This window comes from Eretmochelys imbricata, chromosome 11 (genome assembly GCF_965152235.1).
Source record: "Eretmochelys imbricata isolate rEreImb1 chromosome 11, rEreImb1.hap1, whole genome shotgun sequence".
NCBI lineage: Eukaryota > Metazoa > Chordata > Testudines > Cheloniidae > Eretmochelys > Eretmochelys imbricata.
The window spans coordinates 70,714,225-70,731,714 of NC_135582.1; the positions used below are offsets into that span (position 1 = coordinate 70,714,225).

Genomic DNA, 17,490 nt, shown 5'->3' on the forward strand with positions numbered 1-17,490 from the left:
TGATAGAGATCTTGTGTTGTGTACGTGTTTGTCTCTGTCTGAGGGTTGGAGCAAATGCGGTTGTATGCCATGATGTGCCAGCAATGCCCCTCTGCCATGTACATTGGCCAAACTGGACAGTCTCTACATAAAAGAATAAATGGACACAAATCAGATGTCAAGAATTATAACATTCAAAAACCAGTCGGAGAACACTTCAATCTCTTGGGTCACTCGATTACAGACCTAAAAGTGGCAATTCTTCAACAAAAAACCTTCAAAAACAGACTCCAACGAGAGACTGCTGAATTGGAATTAATTTGCAAACTGGATACAATTAACTTAGGCTTGAATAAAGACTGGGAGTGGATGTGTCATTACACAAAATAAAACTATTTCCCCATGTTTATTCTCCCCCCCGCCCCCCCGCCACTGTTCCTCACACGTTCTTGTCAACTGCTGGAAATGGCCCACCTTGATTATCACTACACAAGGTTTCCCCCCTGCCCCGCTCTCCTGCTGCTAATAGCTCACCTCACCTGATCACTCTGGTTACAGTCTGTATGGTAACACCCATTGTTTCATGTTCTCTGTGTCTATAAAAATCTCCCCACTGTATTTTCCACTACATGCATCCGATGAAGTGAGCTGTAGCTCACGAAAGCTTATGCTCAAATAAATTTGTTAGTCTCTAAGGTGCCACAAGTACTCCTTTTCTTTTTACAGATTCTGGAGTTTCTACAGAACAAGAGCTTCCTATAGCTCTGCAAATGCACTTAGTCCTGACCTGCAACACACTGCTCACGAAAGGTTCAGGCAGTGAACACAGACTGAAAATTGTGCCAAATTACATAGGCCCAGATTTTCCCACTAATTATGCGTGCCCAACTTAAGAAACCTTGGGCGATTTTCAGAGGTGCTGATCATGCACCCCAGAACATCAGGACCTAAGTACCTCAAGTTAACCACACAGAAACCAAGCCACCCAAAGTATCAACTGTTTACTGGGGAGTAGGCAAAGGACTAAGCTAGCTGTGCTTGTGAGTTAAACCAGATTTGAACAGTGTCTGCAAAACTAGACTACTGTGTTAATCTGCCATTGATCACAAAGTGTGGCAGACCCTCAAAACAAAGACTTTGCAAAGTCCATGGAGACCCACAGAATCTCACTCATCATCTTGGATCCATTCCTGCAAGGTACAAATCCCTGTGGCTGCTTTTAAAGGTTTAAAAGCTTAGGTTTTGTGTGTAAATGCACATTGGAGTGTAAACAGTGTTCAAACATGCCTTACCAAGAGAAAACAAACTTAAAGGTAGCTAAGGGAATTCATTTCTCAAATGGAGTGAATCCAAAGTGTTAACTGCAAGCAGCATGATGGGATTTTGAGGCTTCTAATTCTGTCACACTTAATGGAAATATGATTATCCTAAGTACCATGAATAACTGACATACAATGGCACCACCTTAACAGGAATATTCAGCATATAAAAGGACCTGTAATTTAGTTTATTTAAGCAAAAGAAGCATTAACAGGGGTCTGTACGTTACATACAACAAATACAAGAGAAAGAATGGATGGTCCAGTTGTAGGGCACTAATCTGGGAGTTAGGCAATCCCTGCAATATCGTAGACTTCTTGGAGGAACTTGGGCAAGTCACTGAGGGTGGGATTCACAAGGGGGGTTAGGCACTGCAATACCTAGCTGTTAGGCACCCTGCTGCCTAGTGGAATTCACAAGCCTGAGTTCAGGCCCGGGATCCTTGTACAATGCATGGAGACAGGGATTCACATGGTGAGCGACCCAGTAGGAAATGCCAAGGAGAGGGGTATGGCCTAAGCCCCACCCCTCCAAAGTAGTTAGAAGCCTCTCTCTACTTGGAATTCACAGCCATAAACCTCCTGGAGTTAGGTACCTAGGCCAGGTTAGTGGCTTTTCATGAAAAACGAGGGGGGAAGGGGGGAAATAATGTGGAGCAGGGATTTGAATTTAGGTCTCCCAGGAAAGTGCCTCAACCACTGGGCTATGGGGTATTCTGGGGCAGGTACCTCTCAATCTCTCCTGTTGGAGCTGTTCTACTATGTATACCTAATTAAATATTCATTGGGCCCAGGAGAGTGAATGGAAGTTAGGCATTTTTGGAAATCCCACGAGGCACCTATTGCATCTTTAGGCACCTAAATACTTTTGCAAATCTGGCTCTTCATTAATTACTATAAATCTAAGTTCCACATTTAAGAGGTAGATTGCCTTTCTCAGGTGCCACAGCATCATTATTTCCTACCCCATCTTATTCTTGGTTCATTAGTGGTATCAGTCAGTGAAGGGATGAGAAGTCCAAGGCAGGTCAGGCCTTCTCATCAAGAAGGATGCCAAAGAGATTTACATTTAGGGAGCAGAAAGTCTACGCCAAATATCTGTTTGGCCAGTTACTGAGCCATCATGGCTAGGTGCCAGTTTCACCTTCAGGAAAGATGCTGCCTTTAATCAACCAGTTTCCTGAGGATAAGTGGAAGAGTAGCACATTAGCATTCAAGCAATTTCTACAGGTGGATTTGGATTTTCGGACACCCTGACTCATACACTGGCGTCAGCAATTTGAATTGGTACTCCTAGCTCAATTTAAGGGGTTTGCACGGATTTAACTACAGCAATTTAAATATTTATTTTAATTAAAACTGATGCAACCTGAGCAGTCAAGGCCTTTAGGCCTGTGTGGAGGACCTCCTATTAGAAAGGAAAGGTCTTTTCAGCCTCAAAATGGACAAGACACTAAGAAAAATGTGCCTCTAGGTTTCTGGGACTACTTCTGTCTTTCTTTTCTGGCCTGAATCAATATCTTCTATCAAGTATCAGAAACCTTACCTGGTGTTTTCAGGTTTCCAGCATCAATCCCAGAAGAGGAGGCCTTGGCAACATCAGAAGTGGAAGGACAATCTAAAACATTTCAAGAAAAAAAAAATGAGTACTTGTGGCACCTTAGAGACTAACCAATTTATCTGAGCATAAGCTTTCGTGAGCTACAGCTCACTTTATTGGATGCATACTGTGGAAAATATAGACGATGTTTTACACACACAAACCATGAAAAAATGGGTGATTATCACTACAAAAGGTTTTCTCTCCCCCTCCTTTAGTTATCAGTCAGAGCAGGGGGTGGAGGTGGAAGTAGTTTGGACTTCTGGAATCGTACTACCACTTCAGTTAGGAAGAAATATTGAGTACCTCTGTTGGTTTTGGATACAACAGCCCAGCTGGGACAATAAACACCCATTTTGAACTCTAGTCATTCTGTTAATCTATCCAGAAGAATGAAATGCTTCACTGCTTATAAACGCAAGATATGACTGAATGGTGCTTGGGGTTTAAATTACCATATTTAATTAAATGTAAGATACTGAATGCTTGGGGAAATCCGCTAATGAGATTCCAATGACTGCAATGTATAGCCATGTCTATTTTCCTCCCTTTCTTTCCGCTGTGAGATCTTTAATGCATCTTTAAAAGGCATTCTTCAGAAAATATATTTTACTGTTATAGATGTTTGTTTTAGCCTTAGAAATATTCTGTCTTCCCTATTTTATTTTTTCCTGTGTTGTCAGCATTTTTAAAATGTATTTTTGCAATTAAACATCAGTGTCACAGAGCTTGTATTTCATCATTACCACTGGTTACCTGACATGAGAATTAAATCTCCAACATTATCTATAACAGGGATCGGCAACCTTTGGCACACAGCCCATCAGGGAAAGCCGCTGACGTGCCGGAACGATTTGTTTACCTGCAGTTTCCATAGGTTCAGCTGATTGCAGCTCCCACTGGCCATGGTTCGCTGTCCCCTGCCAATGGAGACTGCGGGAAGCAGCGGCCAGCACATCCCTCAGCCAGCGCTGCTTCCCTCAGCCCCCACTGGCTGGGGACGGTGAACCGCGGCCAGTGGGAGCTGCGATCGGCTGAACCTGTGGACGCTGCAGGTAAACAAACCATCCCAGCCCACCAGTGTCTTTCCCTGATGGGCCACGTGCCAAAGGTTGCCGATCCCTGGTCTATAAGTATTATTCTAACATTCTATACAGTTCCAGCCATCTGGGACATTACCATTCATGATGGGAAATGTCATCTTCTTCCTTTGAGTTTCATGCTAGTCCTGTTTAGGGTGACCAGATAGCAAGTGTGAAAAATCAGGACGCTTTTTTTTTCAGGCATATATAAGACAAAGCCCTTTGTACTGGGATGTATGGTCACCCTAGTCTTGTTATAAGGGACTAGCTTACATTACCTATGTTGCAAACAAAAAAAGCAAGACCACTGCAAATAAATGCTTGATTGTGATGACTCATATGTTTGTTCACTTTGAAATAACCTGCTTTTCCTTGATAAATTTGAGCCTTAATACCCTCTCTTGGGATGCATTTGTGTATGAACCTGTCTTTGGTACTTCCTATTAGGATTCCTCCTTTTTCCTGTTTTTTCCCTTAGAATCATAAAATTATAGAACTATAGGGTTAGAAGGGACTGCAGGTGTTATCAAGTCGAACCCCCTGCCAAGATGCAGGATTTGTTGTGTCTAAACCATCCCAGACAGATCGTTATTCAACCTTCTTTTGAAAACCTCCAATGAAGGAGCTTCCATTACTTCCCTGCATAGTTTGTCCCATTGTCTTACTGTTCTTACAGTTAGGAAGTTTTTCCTGAGATTTAATGTAAATCTTCCATGGCGTAGTTTGAACCCATTCCCTCTTGTCCTGCCCTCTGTGGCAAGAGAGAATAATTTTTCTCTGTCTCTTTATGGCAGCTTTTTACATATTTGAAGACCACTATCATGTCCCCCACATATAGGCCTCTTTTCCAAATTAAATATAACCTTTGCTCATATTGCTTGCATTCCATCCTTTTCATAGAATCATAGAATATCAGGGTTGGAAGGAACCTCAGGAGGTCGTCTAGTCCAACTCCCTGCTCAAAGCAGGACCAATCCCCAACTAAATCATCCCAGCCAGGGCTTTCTCAAGCCTGATCTTAAAAACTTCTAAGGAAGGAGATTCCACCACCTCCCTAGGTAACACATTCCAGGGTTTCACCACCCTCCTAGTGAAAAAGTTTTTCCTAATATCCAACCTAAACCTCCCCCACTGCAACTTGAGACCATTACTCCTCGTTCTGTCATCTGGTACCACTGAGAACAGTCTAGATCCATCCTCTTTGGAACCCCCTTTCAAGTAGTTGAAAGCAGCTATCAAATCCTCCCTCATTCTTCTCTTCCGCAGACTAAACAATCCCAGTTCCCTCAGCCTCTCCTCATAAGTCATGTGTTCCAGTCCCCTAATCATTTTTGTTGCCCTCCGCTGGACTCTTTGCAATTTTTCCACATCCTTCTTGTAGTGTGGGGCCCAAAACTGGACACAGTATTCCAGATGAGGCCTCACCAATGTCAAATAGAGGGGAATGATCACATCCCTCGATCTGCTGGCAATGCCCCTACATATACATCCCAAAATGCCATTGGCCTTCTTGGCAACAACGGCACACTGTTGACTCATATCCAGTTTCTCGTCCACTGTAACCCCTAGATCCTTTTCTGCTGAACTGCTGCCGAGCCATTCAGTCCCTAGTCTGTAGCGGTGCATGGGATTCTTCCGTCCTAAGTGCAGGACTCTGCACTTGTCCTTGTTGAACCTCATCAGATTTCTTTTGGCCCAATCCTCTAATTTGTCTAGGTCCCTCTGTATCCTATCCCTACCCTCCAACGTATCTACCTCTCCTCCCAGTTTAGTGTCATCTGCAAACTTGCTGAGGGTGCAATCCACACCATCCTCCAGATCATTAATGAAGATACTGAACAAAACGGCCCCAGGACCGACCCTTGGGGCACTCCGCTTGATACCGGCTGCCATCTAGACATGGAGCCATTGATCACTACCCATTGAGCCCGACAATCTAGCCACCTTTCTATCCACTTTATAGTCCATTCATCCAGCCCATACTTCTTTAACTTACTGGCAAGAATACTGTGGGAGACCATGTCAAAAGCTTTGCTAAAGTCAAGGAATAACACGTCCACTGCTTTCCCCTCATCCACAGAGCCAGTTATCTCATCATAGAAGGCAATTAGATTAGTCAGGCATGACTTGCCCTTGGTGAATCCATGCTGACTGTTCCTGATCACTTTCCTCTCCTCTAAGTGCTACAGAATTGATTCCTTGAGGACCTGCTCCATGATTTTTCCAGGGACTGAGGTGAGGCTGACTGGCCTGTAGTTCCCAGGATCCTCCTTCTTCCCTTTTTTAAAGATGGGCACTACATTAGCCTTTTTGCAGTCGTCCAGGACCTTCCCCGATCACAATGAGTTTTCAAAGATAATGGCCAATGGCTCTGCAATCACATCTGCCAACTCCTTTTGATCATCCTTGTCACTCAATTCTGGATCCTTTCCAGTTTCTCTATATCCTTTCTAGACATTATTTACCAAAACTGGACACAGTACTTTAGCTGAGGCCTAACCAGCGCCGAGTGGAGCAGTACTATCAGCTCCCATGACTTGCCTCTGTTAATGCAACCCAAAATTGCATTTGCTTTTTTCACAACAGAATGACATTACTGACTCATGTTGAGGTTGTGATCCACCACAACTCTCAGATCCTTCTTAGCAGTGCTGCTGCCAAGCCTGTTATCCCCCATTCTATATTAGGGAAGAAAAACCAAATGCACAAAGTGTCTTTGTCTTTTTTGAATTTCACTTTCTTGTCTGTAGCCCAGTTCTCCAATTTATCAAGATCCCTTTGAATTTTAATTCTATCCTCTTAAGTGTTTGCAACCTCCCCTCCCCATACTCCACCCCCACACCGCAGCTTTGTGTCATCTGCTGATTTGATCAGGATGCTCTCTATTCCTACATCCAGGTCATTAATAAAAATGTTAAATAACACCAGACTCAGAACAGATCACTGTGGAACCCCCTTGAGACCTCCTTCCAATCTGACAGCATTCCATTAATAGTTACTCTTTGTTTGTGGTTGCCCTTTCTTTAGCATATCCTAGTCCTACTATACATGTATGGCTGTATCAGAATTTGGTTTTGCAAGTATTTAGTTGAATTTTGGATGAAATTATTCTATTTAGCTATAGCAAGTCAGTTTTTCAATACCTATTTGAAGCCAAAAAGTAGCTGCAGCTGACGGAAGTCTAGGATGACACATTGTAAAGTGCCTTGTAAGACGCTTTGGAACAATGTATTTTTGGAATGAGCAGCAGTCCTAGATTTTAGCACACTGCAGAAGAGTTGTAACAACCAGATTAGAAAGCCATGATCTCCACCAATTTACACTGGACAGTAGGAACACTGTCAAGATGGAGAAAACAAGCGAGGTGATTGTCCGGGGCAAGCCTGAGGCAAGGCCCCAAATGATTCCTGGCGTCTCTGGGAGTTCAGCTCGGAAAGCACGGGCCAGATGCCCCTTTTTCACCTGAGAGTTCAAATAGGGGGATGAAGGGAGTATGGAGGGTACTCAGAACCAGTAAAGAAATAAATATAGGGGAGTGGGGAAGAGGAACTATTAAAAATGAAAAACATGGGGACAGGAAAGAAAATATAAAGGGAGAGAGAGACTCATAGAAAGAATGATTTAGAAGGCAAAGAGTTGCATATAAAACGTATGCATAAGAGTGGGAAATAAAAGGGGGCAAGGGGAGAGAGAATGGCATAAAGAAACAATTAAGACCCAACACATTTACAACTAGTAAAATATAATGAGCCAAGTCCTTAGCTGTCAGAAATTGGCTCTATTGATTTTAACAGAGCTATACCAGTTGACAATCTGGACCTCTGAGTTTACAGTCCTATATAGTGTTTGGCTTCAGACAAATACCATTTCCAAGGGGGTCCAATATTCAGCCAGATGTTGAAGCTAGACTACATCCCTGAAGGAAACATCTCAAAATCCATCTATACAAAACCAATCTGCTTTTAACCAGATTCTGAGGCGAGTCCAAGACTAGAAGGGGTCTATGCATCTTTTTCTTGCTTCTGGGCCCACTGATATGTTATGGCTCTGGGTGGAATTCAAGATGTTTCAGTCTATAAAGCCCTGAATGGTTTGGGACCTAGTTACCTCAGAAATCACCCCTCTTCTACAGTATATTGCCATCGCTGATATAAACAGAAGTTCTCGAGCTGGAGCTTCCTCAGTGTAAATGAAAGGGGCGCCAGGCAGGGTGTTCTCAGTGAGCGGTGCTGTGCTTTAGAACTTGCTCTCTCAACCCCCTGGGTCTGCCAAAACCTAGATGTGGTAGCCTTCTGGGCACACTACAAAACCCATCTTTTACCTCTCTTCTCCAAGGCTGTTGTAAAGGGAGTGGGTTGAGGTGGTTACATTTACGGGAAATCATTTGCTGATTTTGTGGTTTTAACCATTGAGGTAGGTGTCCAGAGCACAGACTGAGTGCTTACCATTACATTTTTGACATGTAAAATAAATAAAATCAGTCAATTTATACCAACTAACAGCCATTTAGCAATGGGTGACTTTTTGAAAATAGAGATTAAATAATGAAAAAAGCACAAGAATGTGAAACTGAAGGACGGAGAGAAATATCAAATCATGGCCCATTCTGAAAGTGAAAATGTATTTCAAGTAGGCAGAAACATCCCTTATCCTGCTTCCTATACTTTAATATTCCTTATATTTAAAAACATAAAGATAATGGTATGTGTTACTTTGACTCTCTCCCAGGTTGCTGCTGAGCTGGCTGCTAAAGAAGAAGAAGCAGCTCTAAAGAAAAAAAACAAAGAAAAGGGGAAAAAAGAAAAAGGAAAAAAGAAGAAGAAAGGGAAAGAAAAAGGGAAAGGAAAAGAGAAAAAAGGAAAGATGGATACTGTAAGGCATTTTAAAATGTGAATTTGTTCAGTAGCTTGTTAAAGCAGCGAAAGCTTCAGGCCTGTGCAAACCATGTGGCATCACTGGGTTTCCGCGTGTAGACAAACTTGACTTGCCACCATTGCTTCAGCCTCACTTACAGGAGGGTTGGAAGTGGATGAGATCCTCATGCATCTTACTTTGTCTAAGTTTGATGGCCATGGAGACTTTATTTAGGCTTCCAAAACCAGAGGCTTGGGGTGGGGGTTTGTGAAGCTGCCTGTATCTGTGGCAATAGCTGGAGGACATTTGCCTGTGGAATGTTGATGTGGGAGGATTGACTCCAGGGGTATGGATGGGAAAGAATATGCTTAGAGGCTGTTACAATGCTTTAAGTATGATGTGTTCTCCACCAAGCACAGGCCTCTTTGGGTATATCTATACTGCTATTCCAAACCTGCGGCTGGCCATGTTAACTAACTCAGGCTTGCAGGACTCGGGCTAAGGAACTGTTTAACTGTGGTATAGACAGTGCTTAATTTGTACCAGGGCTTGCCAGGACTGAGCCTCAGGACCTCTAGGCTTTGCAGGTCATAGCCCTGGCACTGCTGGGCTTGCTGCATCAGTTATGAATGTAAAAATATTGCTGAGCCCCAGCACCTCTTTCATAACAAATTAAGCACTGGGTGTAGACATTCAGGCTTGGGCCAGAGCCCAGGCTCTAGGATCCTGCCAGGTGGGAGGGGTCCCAGAGCTCAGGCTCCAGTCCAAGTCCAAACACCTATGCGACAAACTAAACAGCCCCTTAATCCTAGTTCCACAAGCTTGAGTCAGATGGCATGGGCTAGCCAGGGGTGTCTAACTGCAGTGTAGACATACCCTTGGTGTGCAGATGACAGAATGCTGGCTATCACCCAAGCATGACCTCTTCGGAGCATGGATTACTGGGCAAAGTTAGCCACCAACACCCTTTCACTCAAGAGGTGGAAAGACCAGCATTCTGCCTGCCCTTATGTATCCAAACACTGTGAAACAGGCAAACTCTCTCCCTGAAGCTAACATTTTACCAATCCAATCTGCACACTTGCTTATATTTCAGACTAATTTTTAAGTACAATTTACTATCTGAAAACCATTTATTTTATAATTTAAACCAGTGTTTTGCGATTCTGTAGATAGTGGCCATGTTTTTTCAATTCACTTACTTAAAATGACCCTAAAGTATGAGCTCTTTTCACCTCAAGTTGTTTGTAGGCCAAATTTATGTTTTTGCTAACAAAACTACTAGAAAGCTATCCTCCCTGAAGGCTTTGAAAGGTTGAGATTCTGTTGCTCCAATGAGCTTTTTTCAATAGCAGGTTCATGGAAGAACACACCAGACAAATGATATGCCAACCACAAGGTTGTGATGGATTTTAGCTGCATTGTCTTAATTCTAAATCATGCTGCGCAATCAGAATTTTTGACTTTTGCTGTAACAGCAACTTTTGTTGCTTGTGAACTTTCTAGAGTATTTTCGTTTTTTGTAGATACCATTAATCTTTAATCTTTTAGTGATCATTATCACTGAGTGTTAGGAGGAGGGGACTCTTGAGGCCCAGACATTCCCTCACTGTAAAGTCTTCTGAAGAGAAGTTATATGTTTAGCTCTAACTGTGGGACACTCACATAAAATGAAGACTAGGGTTTCTTAGGCAATGTCCATCAAGCTGTCTGAAACAATAGAAACAGCTGGCCACGAGACTAAACTAAGTGAAATAAATAAGTGTCAATCTTTCTAATTTAGAGGTTATCAGATTCTGACACAGTAACGTGGGATCATCCATTTACAGTATATTGTAGGTAGCTGTCTTTGTATGTCAAAGATACTAAGTGGATGGTCTGAAGAACTTTCAATGTTATATAACCTCCACCTGAGGTAATTTTTCAAATGAGTTTTTATCTGCAAGAAGCAGCAAAAGTACATTTTCTCAAACTCTTGTAGACTCATATTGAACAACTAATTACAAAGGGATAGTAGCTGTGAGAGGATATAAGTAACCTTCCTCAACTTCTGCCCCTGCACATCACCACCTACCTGAAAGGGGGTTCCAAAGAGGATGGATCTAGACTGTTCTCAGTGGTAGCAGATGACAGAACAAGGAGTAATGGTCTCAAGTTGTAGTGGGGGAGGTTTAGGTTGGATATTAGGAAAAACTTTTTCACTAGGAGGGTGGTGAAGCACTGGAATGCGTTACTTAGGGAGGTGGTGGAATCTCCTTCCTTCAAGGTTTTAAAGATCAGGCTTGACAAAGGCCTGGCTGGGATCATTTAGTTGGGGATTGGTCCTGCTTTGAGCAGGGGGTTGGACTAGATGACCTCCTGAGGTCCCTTCCAACCCTGATATTCTATGATTCTATGATTTTACACAAGCACCAGGAAAGTACAGCCTCAATAGCTGTACTAGACTTCAATAGGTGAAGGGTAGATCTATGGCCCATCCCCTACTGCTCCTTCCAGGACTACTGAGCTATCAGGATACCCGCTGCATCCTGCGTTACTAAGTCAGAATGCCTCCACTGATTCACACTGGTACAGAGCACCTCTGCACTGCCCTTCCCCTCAGTGCAGGACACAATATAGCCCTAAGAGAAGAATCAACTAACAGTCATTGTATATCTCTACCTAAGTGAGGGTTTAAAGGCATTATTAGAATTACTCTGGTTAAATGACGATATCATACAGAGCCATGCAATCTAGGATATTAAGCAGTTCCCTTCAGCCTGAGAAGCATTTACCAATATGTCCTTGTACTGCTAACTGAGGCCTTGCTTCTAATTCCCCCATTCTTCCTAAATGGCCCTCCCAAAACAAAGCCCTAGTATGTCTGTGTCCTGGGTCCTTCCACACATGCTGCAAAAATGTAACCTAACAATACTTCAGTTTTTAAGTCACCCAGGAAAAGGTCAGGAGGAAATAGCTTCAGATCCACTGAACATTCTGAGCTAGATCTGAGCTTCAAAGATTGCAGTGAAATTCACTCCCCTGACTTAAAAACCCAACTTTCCAGTCTTTCATGAGGTAAGGTGATTGCTTTGTATCCCTCAGTAGATAAACAGCAATACCAAAAATGTGTCACTGTCCTCTCACAGCTCTAGTTGAGTCTTGGTATGAAATTTTGAAGATCTGTGAAGAAACAACAGTACAGAACTATGGGGGCTTTATAATTTTTTGTAGCTCTCCTCTCTTCTGATGCCCCAGCCTCTGTAAAGTAATAATCAAGGCCATTATTATCAGGTGTTCTGTGGCTCATTGAGATAGAACAAAGAGAACATTATTCCCTGCTTGTAATACTGAAAAAAAATCATCTTGGAATGGTTCAGAAGTATTCTGAAAAGTTCTAACAGAAGGACCTTGTTAAAATAAGCGTAGGCTATAAGTCATAGTGACGCAGTCAAACAAGGCCTTGTTCCTAGTTCAGTTTTTTAAGAAAACAACATTATGATCCCAGAAGGAGATTTAAATATTCCTTAAGTCTGATAGTGATCTTTAGAAATATGCATTTGATATCAAAGTAACTTCATTTTCTTCCCTGTTAAGTGTTGATGTGATTTCCCATTGGGTACTAAGAAAGAAATAACAGAAACCTAGCACAATATAATCTCTCTTCACAAGCCTTTTATTTCTGCGACTTTTCAAGACATATGTTGAACCATTTGGAACTATTTAATATAGTAATATACTGTGTACTGACCCCTGCTTGTAAGACATAAATATGGTGGTGGTCTCTCTGCAAATTTCATCCAGCCATATTGAGTTTAAAGCAACATTCTGCCATCAAGGAGATCCACAGGCAGAACCTCTTCACTGTGACCAGGCAAATGTAGCCAAACAGCACTGTGGATATCAATTCAGATTCTTCACAGCCTCGAAGTGTGGATTTCCGAATGCAGATCAGTCTGTGGAAAGATTCAAACACATGCTTAGTGTTCATCCAGCTGTTACCCCCATATCTGTGGCTGGATTAAAACTGGTATTATCAGTTCAAGGTGCCCCACCACAGTTCACACTACACTGACTCAGCTATTCTATCATCTGAATGTAGGGAAAATATCAAGAAAAGAATTCCTTTATCTTTCTAACACTGTATGAAAAACACTGACTGCTAATGTAGAATTTAGGCCCATATTTATTGGAGCTGTTCTCTATATACTGAATTATTTTGAAAAAAAAATCTATTTCAATATGTTGTATATTTGAACTGTATTGGCATAGAAATGCTCTTTACTTCAACGTATAAAATCAGTGACGTTAGCCATCAAAATGACTGCTTTGCTTATTCCTAAGGATAAAAGAAATAATGAATATACATGCACTATGATGTTCACTGGCTAAATAAATTAATGGGGAGCGATTGAGTTTTCACGCTTCACAGCAATATTTGTGTCATGAACAAAATATAAATGTATGTCTGTTATAAATGCAACTTCTAATCATCTACATGTCGTTTTGTGTAAAAAGTTTGACTTAAAAAATTAAAAGCAATGCAACAGGGCTGGCCTGATAGTCTAAATGCAGTATATCGCATACTGCAGGAGATCCAGATATGGGCCCCAGAAATCTCAGCCCCTGCAGAAGGTGGGAGTGCAGCAGAAGCAGCAGAGAATTTGAGTTCCACCCTTGAATCCTCTTGCTTGCATTATTCTTCAGCATACCCCTCCAGCCAGTCCTCACCACCTCCTTGTCAAGTCATGCACTCTACTGATTAAAATTCTTTCATGCCTCCTTTCTTCTTTTGCCCCAAAATCACCTCCATGCCATCTCCCAGGCCATATTCCCTGTACCTGCAATATACTTTGTGATCCTTCACAGCACACTTCTCTTCTCAAAACCCATTTTTTTCCTCAAACAATAATCCTCTAATTGCTTAAAAACAATCCTTATTTCATGACACCAAAGTGCTTAGCACATTGTGAAGAAGAAAAATGATTGGAAGGTAAATAGATTGCCATGCTCGAAGGTCCCATCTACACTACAAAAGCAAGGTAGTTTAACAACTTTTAAATTAGTGTGACCCAACTGGTTTTGAACATGAACTGCCCCAATCTCTGTGGAGGAAGTTCAACCATATGATCAGCTTGAAAAATATGATTTAGTTCAGGGGTCTTATCCAACAAATTTTCACCAAATAACTTTTTGATAATCACTTATGAATTAAAACAACACGTGACCCCATTTTTCATTATACTGTCACCCTGTGTTTTTAATGGCTCTCTATCTCGTGATTAATACAATGATATTCTATATTTTCTTCACACAGGAAGAAGAGGAGGGATGGAAAATGGCTCCTAGTAATTTCCTCCCTATAATGGAGGAAGGAAACAACCGATACAAAGGTCAGTAGAGGGAGATAATTATCATAGTTGGAGCATTCTCTAATTAAACTTAGATTGGATGCCATCCATGTCACATCAAACTAAAGTATGGAACATTACAGAAGTGCAAGCTTTAGACAAAGTAAAATTTGGAAGGAGATTCCTCCTGCCCCTGTAATTTATTTTTGACCTTTCTGGTAACATTAGGATATCATAAGGCAAGGACCAGATTCCAGTACCCTTACAAGACTTTGGCTCCGATCATATAGCTGACAATATGCAATCAAAGCAGTTGCTCTCACAATAGGTGCAATATCAGGGCCATACTCTGTGACTAGATGCTTTGAATTCAAGGGGACAGTTATTAAAGCGAAGTGCTACTCAGTGCAAGGAAAGGTGGCAGAATCTGGCCCAAAGTATTTGTAGTGCTTCTGTAAGTGCTTTAATTTTTTGTTATTTTTATTTCAGAAAAGTCATCTGTGCTTATATATAGTACTGACTGGTCACTAAATGGAAAGCCCTATCTAGCAGTTGAGCTTACAGCCACATTCCTTAAATTTCTTACCCTCTTTGCCCTCTCATTCACTGACAAGGCTGTTGATACACACTCTTCCACACTAGAGTTGGTCAGCATTTTCTGAATGAAAAGACTGGTTCTAGAAAGAGAGCTTTTCAAAATGGAGATTTTTGTCCAAAAAGCAGTTGATTTGAATGTTTGTGCTTCCTGCAAAGATTTTTTGCAACTTTTTTTAAGTCAAAACCATTATTCAAACAGACATCCCATTTTGTTGTTTACAGAAAACTCAGCTTTTGGTAAATGAAAAATTTCAGCAGCATTTTTGATAAAAAAGAGAGTTTGAAATTTTCCGGTATTTTTCGAAAATTTTCAGCCAGCTCTGTTCTACCCCATCCTCCACACTTGTCCCCTTTTCCCCTCTTCCCTATCCAAAGCTCTGCAATCCATACCCTAACTACTCAAAGGAGCTAGCAAGGGTCTGTTTACACAGCAAAGAAAAACCCGTGGCTGGCCAGCCAACTCAGGCTCACGGGGCTTGCGCTGCAGGGCTGTTTCATTGCTGCATAGACTTCTGGGCTCGGGTTAGACCCAGGCTTTGGGACACTCCCAACCCACAGGTCCCTAGAGCCTGGGCACCAGCCCAAGACAAGAAGTCTACACAGCAATGAAACAGCCGTGCAGCCCAAGCCCAGTGAGCGTGGGACAGGTGCAGGTTTTTCTTTGCTTTGCAGACATACCCCAGTACTCCCCAACCAGGACGATCAAGAGTCTCTTGAGGTAAGAGGCTGAATTGGAAGTATGGTTCATGAGCCATAGTGTAAGGCCTCAAACGTGCAAATAAGCTACAAGTATCTGACCTTGGAAAGCTTGAGACCAAACTCTGAAGTAAAGGTTTTGAGTTTCGCTGTCACTACTTCCATGCCTATGCTCCTCATGCGAAAGTTTTTTTTTTTTTAATCTCTTCTTCTTAACACTCTACAGTCAGTGTTAAGTGACTTGCTAAATTCCTCGCCTGAAATCCTTTGTTGTTATGCAGTCATTCACATTGAGTTGCCTCAGGTCAGCTGTGGGAAAAGCAAGTTATCAATTTGAAAATTAGTTGTAATCAGCAGAGTACTGCCCAGCCTCTACCTTGTTAACTCATGGAATTTCTTTTGTAAATTATAAATCACAGAGAGTTGTTTCATGGTAAGACTCAAAGGAGGGCTCAAAGCCCTTGAATACACACATACAGCTCCCACTGAAATCAACACGAGATTCACAGATGTGAGAACAGAAGAAATTGCTCCTTAACTTGCAAGGAATGTCTCATGTGTGCTGCTAAGCATGTTTGGGGCCACTCTGGGTCTTGTCCTTGCATAGGCACAAAATGGAGGCAGAGGGCACAAGCAGTGCCTCCCCATCCTGCAACAACAATGGGACTCCTTGCACTCAGGGCTAGCAGCACTGCCGACACCAGCCTCTGCATAGGGGGCAGGGAGAAGATGGGATGGCTCCACGCTGGCTAGCACTGCCTGCCAGGCTTGTTGGGGAGCATACGCAGTACTCCCTTAATGACCCCTGAGGGCCAAAAGGTGTCCTGGCACTCCTTCTGGGACAACACAGCTCCATGCTGCCCCAAATACTACTTGTTAATCCCCCAGAAATTGTGTATATTGATTGTCTACAGCTGTACTGAAAAAATTCCTCAGCTACAAGTGTAAAAGGCAGAAATACAAAACGGCATGCTCCATTCACATATATTTGTAAGTGGTGTGTACATCATTGGAGAGGTGAGGGAGGAGTTAAATCATTTAAAATATTTACGTTAATATGCATGGTTGGATTAAGAGTACTGACTCCGTGATATGGATGGGATGTGGGGAGAGAGACTTCCCAAATCTCACAGCTAGCCCTTTCAAAAAAATGTCCATTTATTATTACTTCTGCTTGAGAGCTGATGGGGCAAGTTAATTGTCAAAAGTGTAACTAAAAACAGATGTGTACATGTTGCCATAAATTGTATATGTAGCCAAGGTATGTTCCTTCTTAAATCCTCCCTAACAGGATACACTTGTAGGGGCTCCAAATATGTAGGTTTAGAGTCTTGATAAATTATATGACACATTGTGACTACACTATGCACTGAAAATATCTCCAGGAGCACTTAACAGTGAGCTTGTGTAGGCAAGAGACACTGCTAGAATCCATTTGGGGTAAATTGAAACTACAGCCGGGGATTCAGATTTAACCAATATTTAGCACATCCAGAAATCCTTAGAGAGGGAACAGTAACTCCAATGAGATTCAAAGGATAGCAATGGGTATGTCCAAGATGAACGTATTCACAGGAAAGTATCCAGAGCTGTTCAGCTTTGCCTCACTTCTTTTATCTGTGCACTTGTGGATTGAGACTATCTGAACCAATATTCTGGGTATTATCACACACATTTCACTGCTTTTTAATAAATTATTAATTTCTACAAACTGCACATCCCCCACCTCACTTACAACTAACCTTCACAAACGCCTGTCGGGGATGGTCTAGATAATATTTAGTCCTGCCATGAGTGCAGGGGCCTGGACTAAATGACCTCTTGAGGTCCCTTCCAGTCCTACGATCTATTCTATGATTCAGTATAGTTTATTACCTAGCTATATCCTTCTACAGATATGCATAATGTACTCTACCTTCACTTAGTATGCTCTGCAATTCTCATTTAAATTACTACTAGCCAAAAATGTACTGCTCACGTGTGAAGCGCAATTTTTCAAAATCTCAAGAATCAAATCAGATAGATGGTAGAGT

General features: G+C 42.0%; 1 protein-coding gene across 1 annotated transcript in view; it reads left to right on the forward strand.

Moving 5' to 3' along the window:
• The window catches only part of DRC11 (dynein regulatory complex subunit 11), a 147,483-nt gene that overhangs the window by 77,606 nt on the left and 52,387 nt on the right, over positions 1 to 17,490 (forward strand). The window contains exons 8-9 of the mRNA XM_077829482.1: positions 8,709 to 8,852; positions 14,131 to 14,206. Of these exons, the coding sequence (XP_077685608.1) occupies positions 8,709 to 8,852; positions 14,131 to 14,206 (220 nt within the window). The remainder of the gene's footprint in view (positions 1 to 8,708; positions 8,853 to 14,130; positions 14,207 to 17,490) is intronic.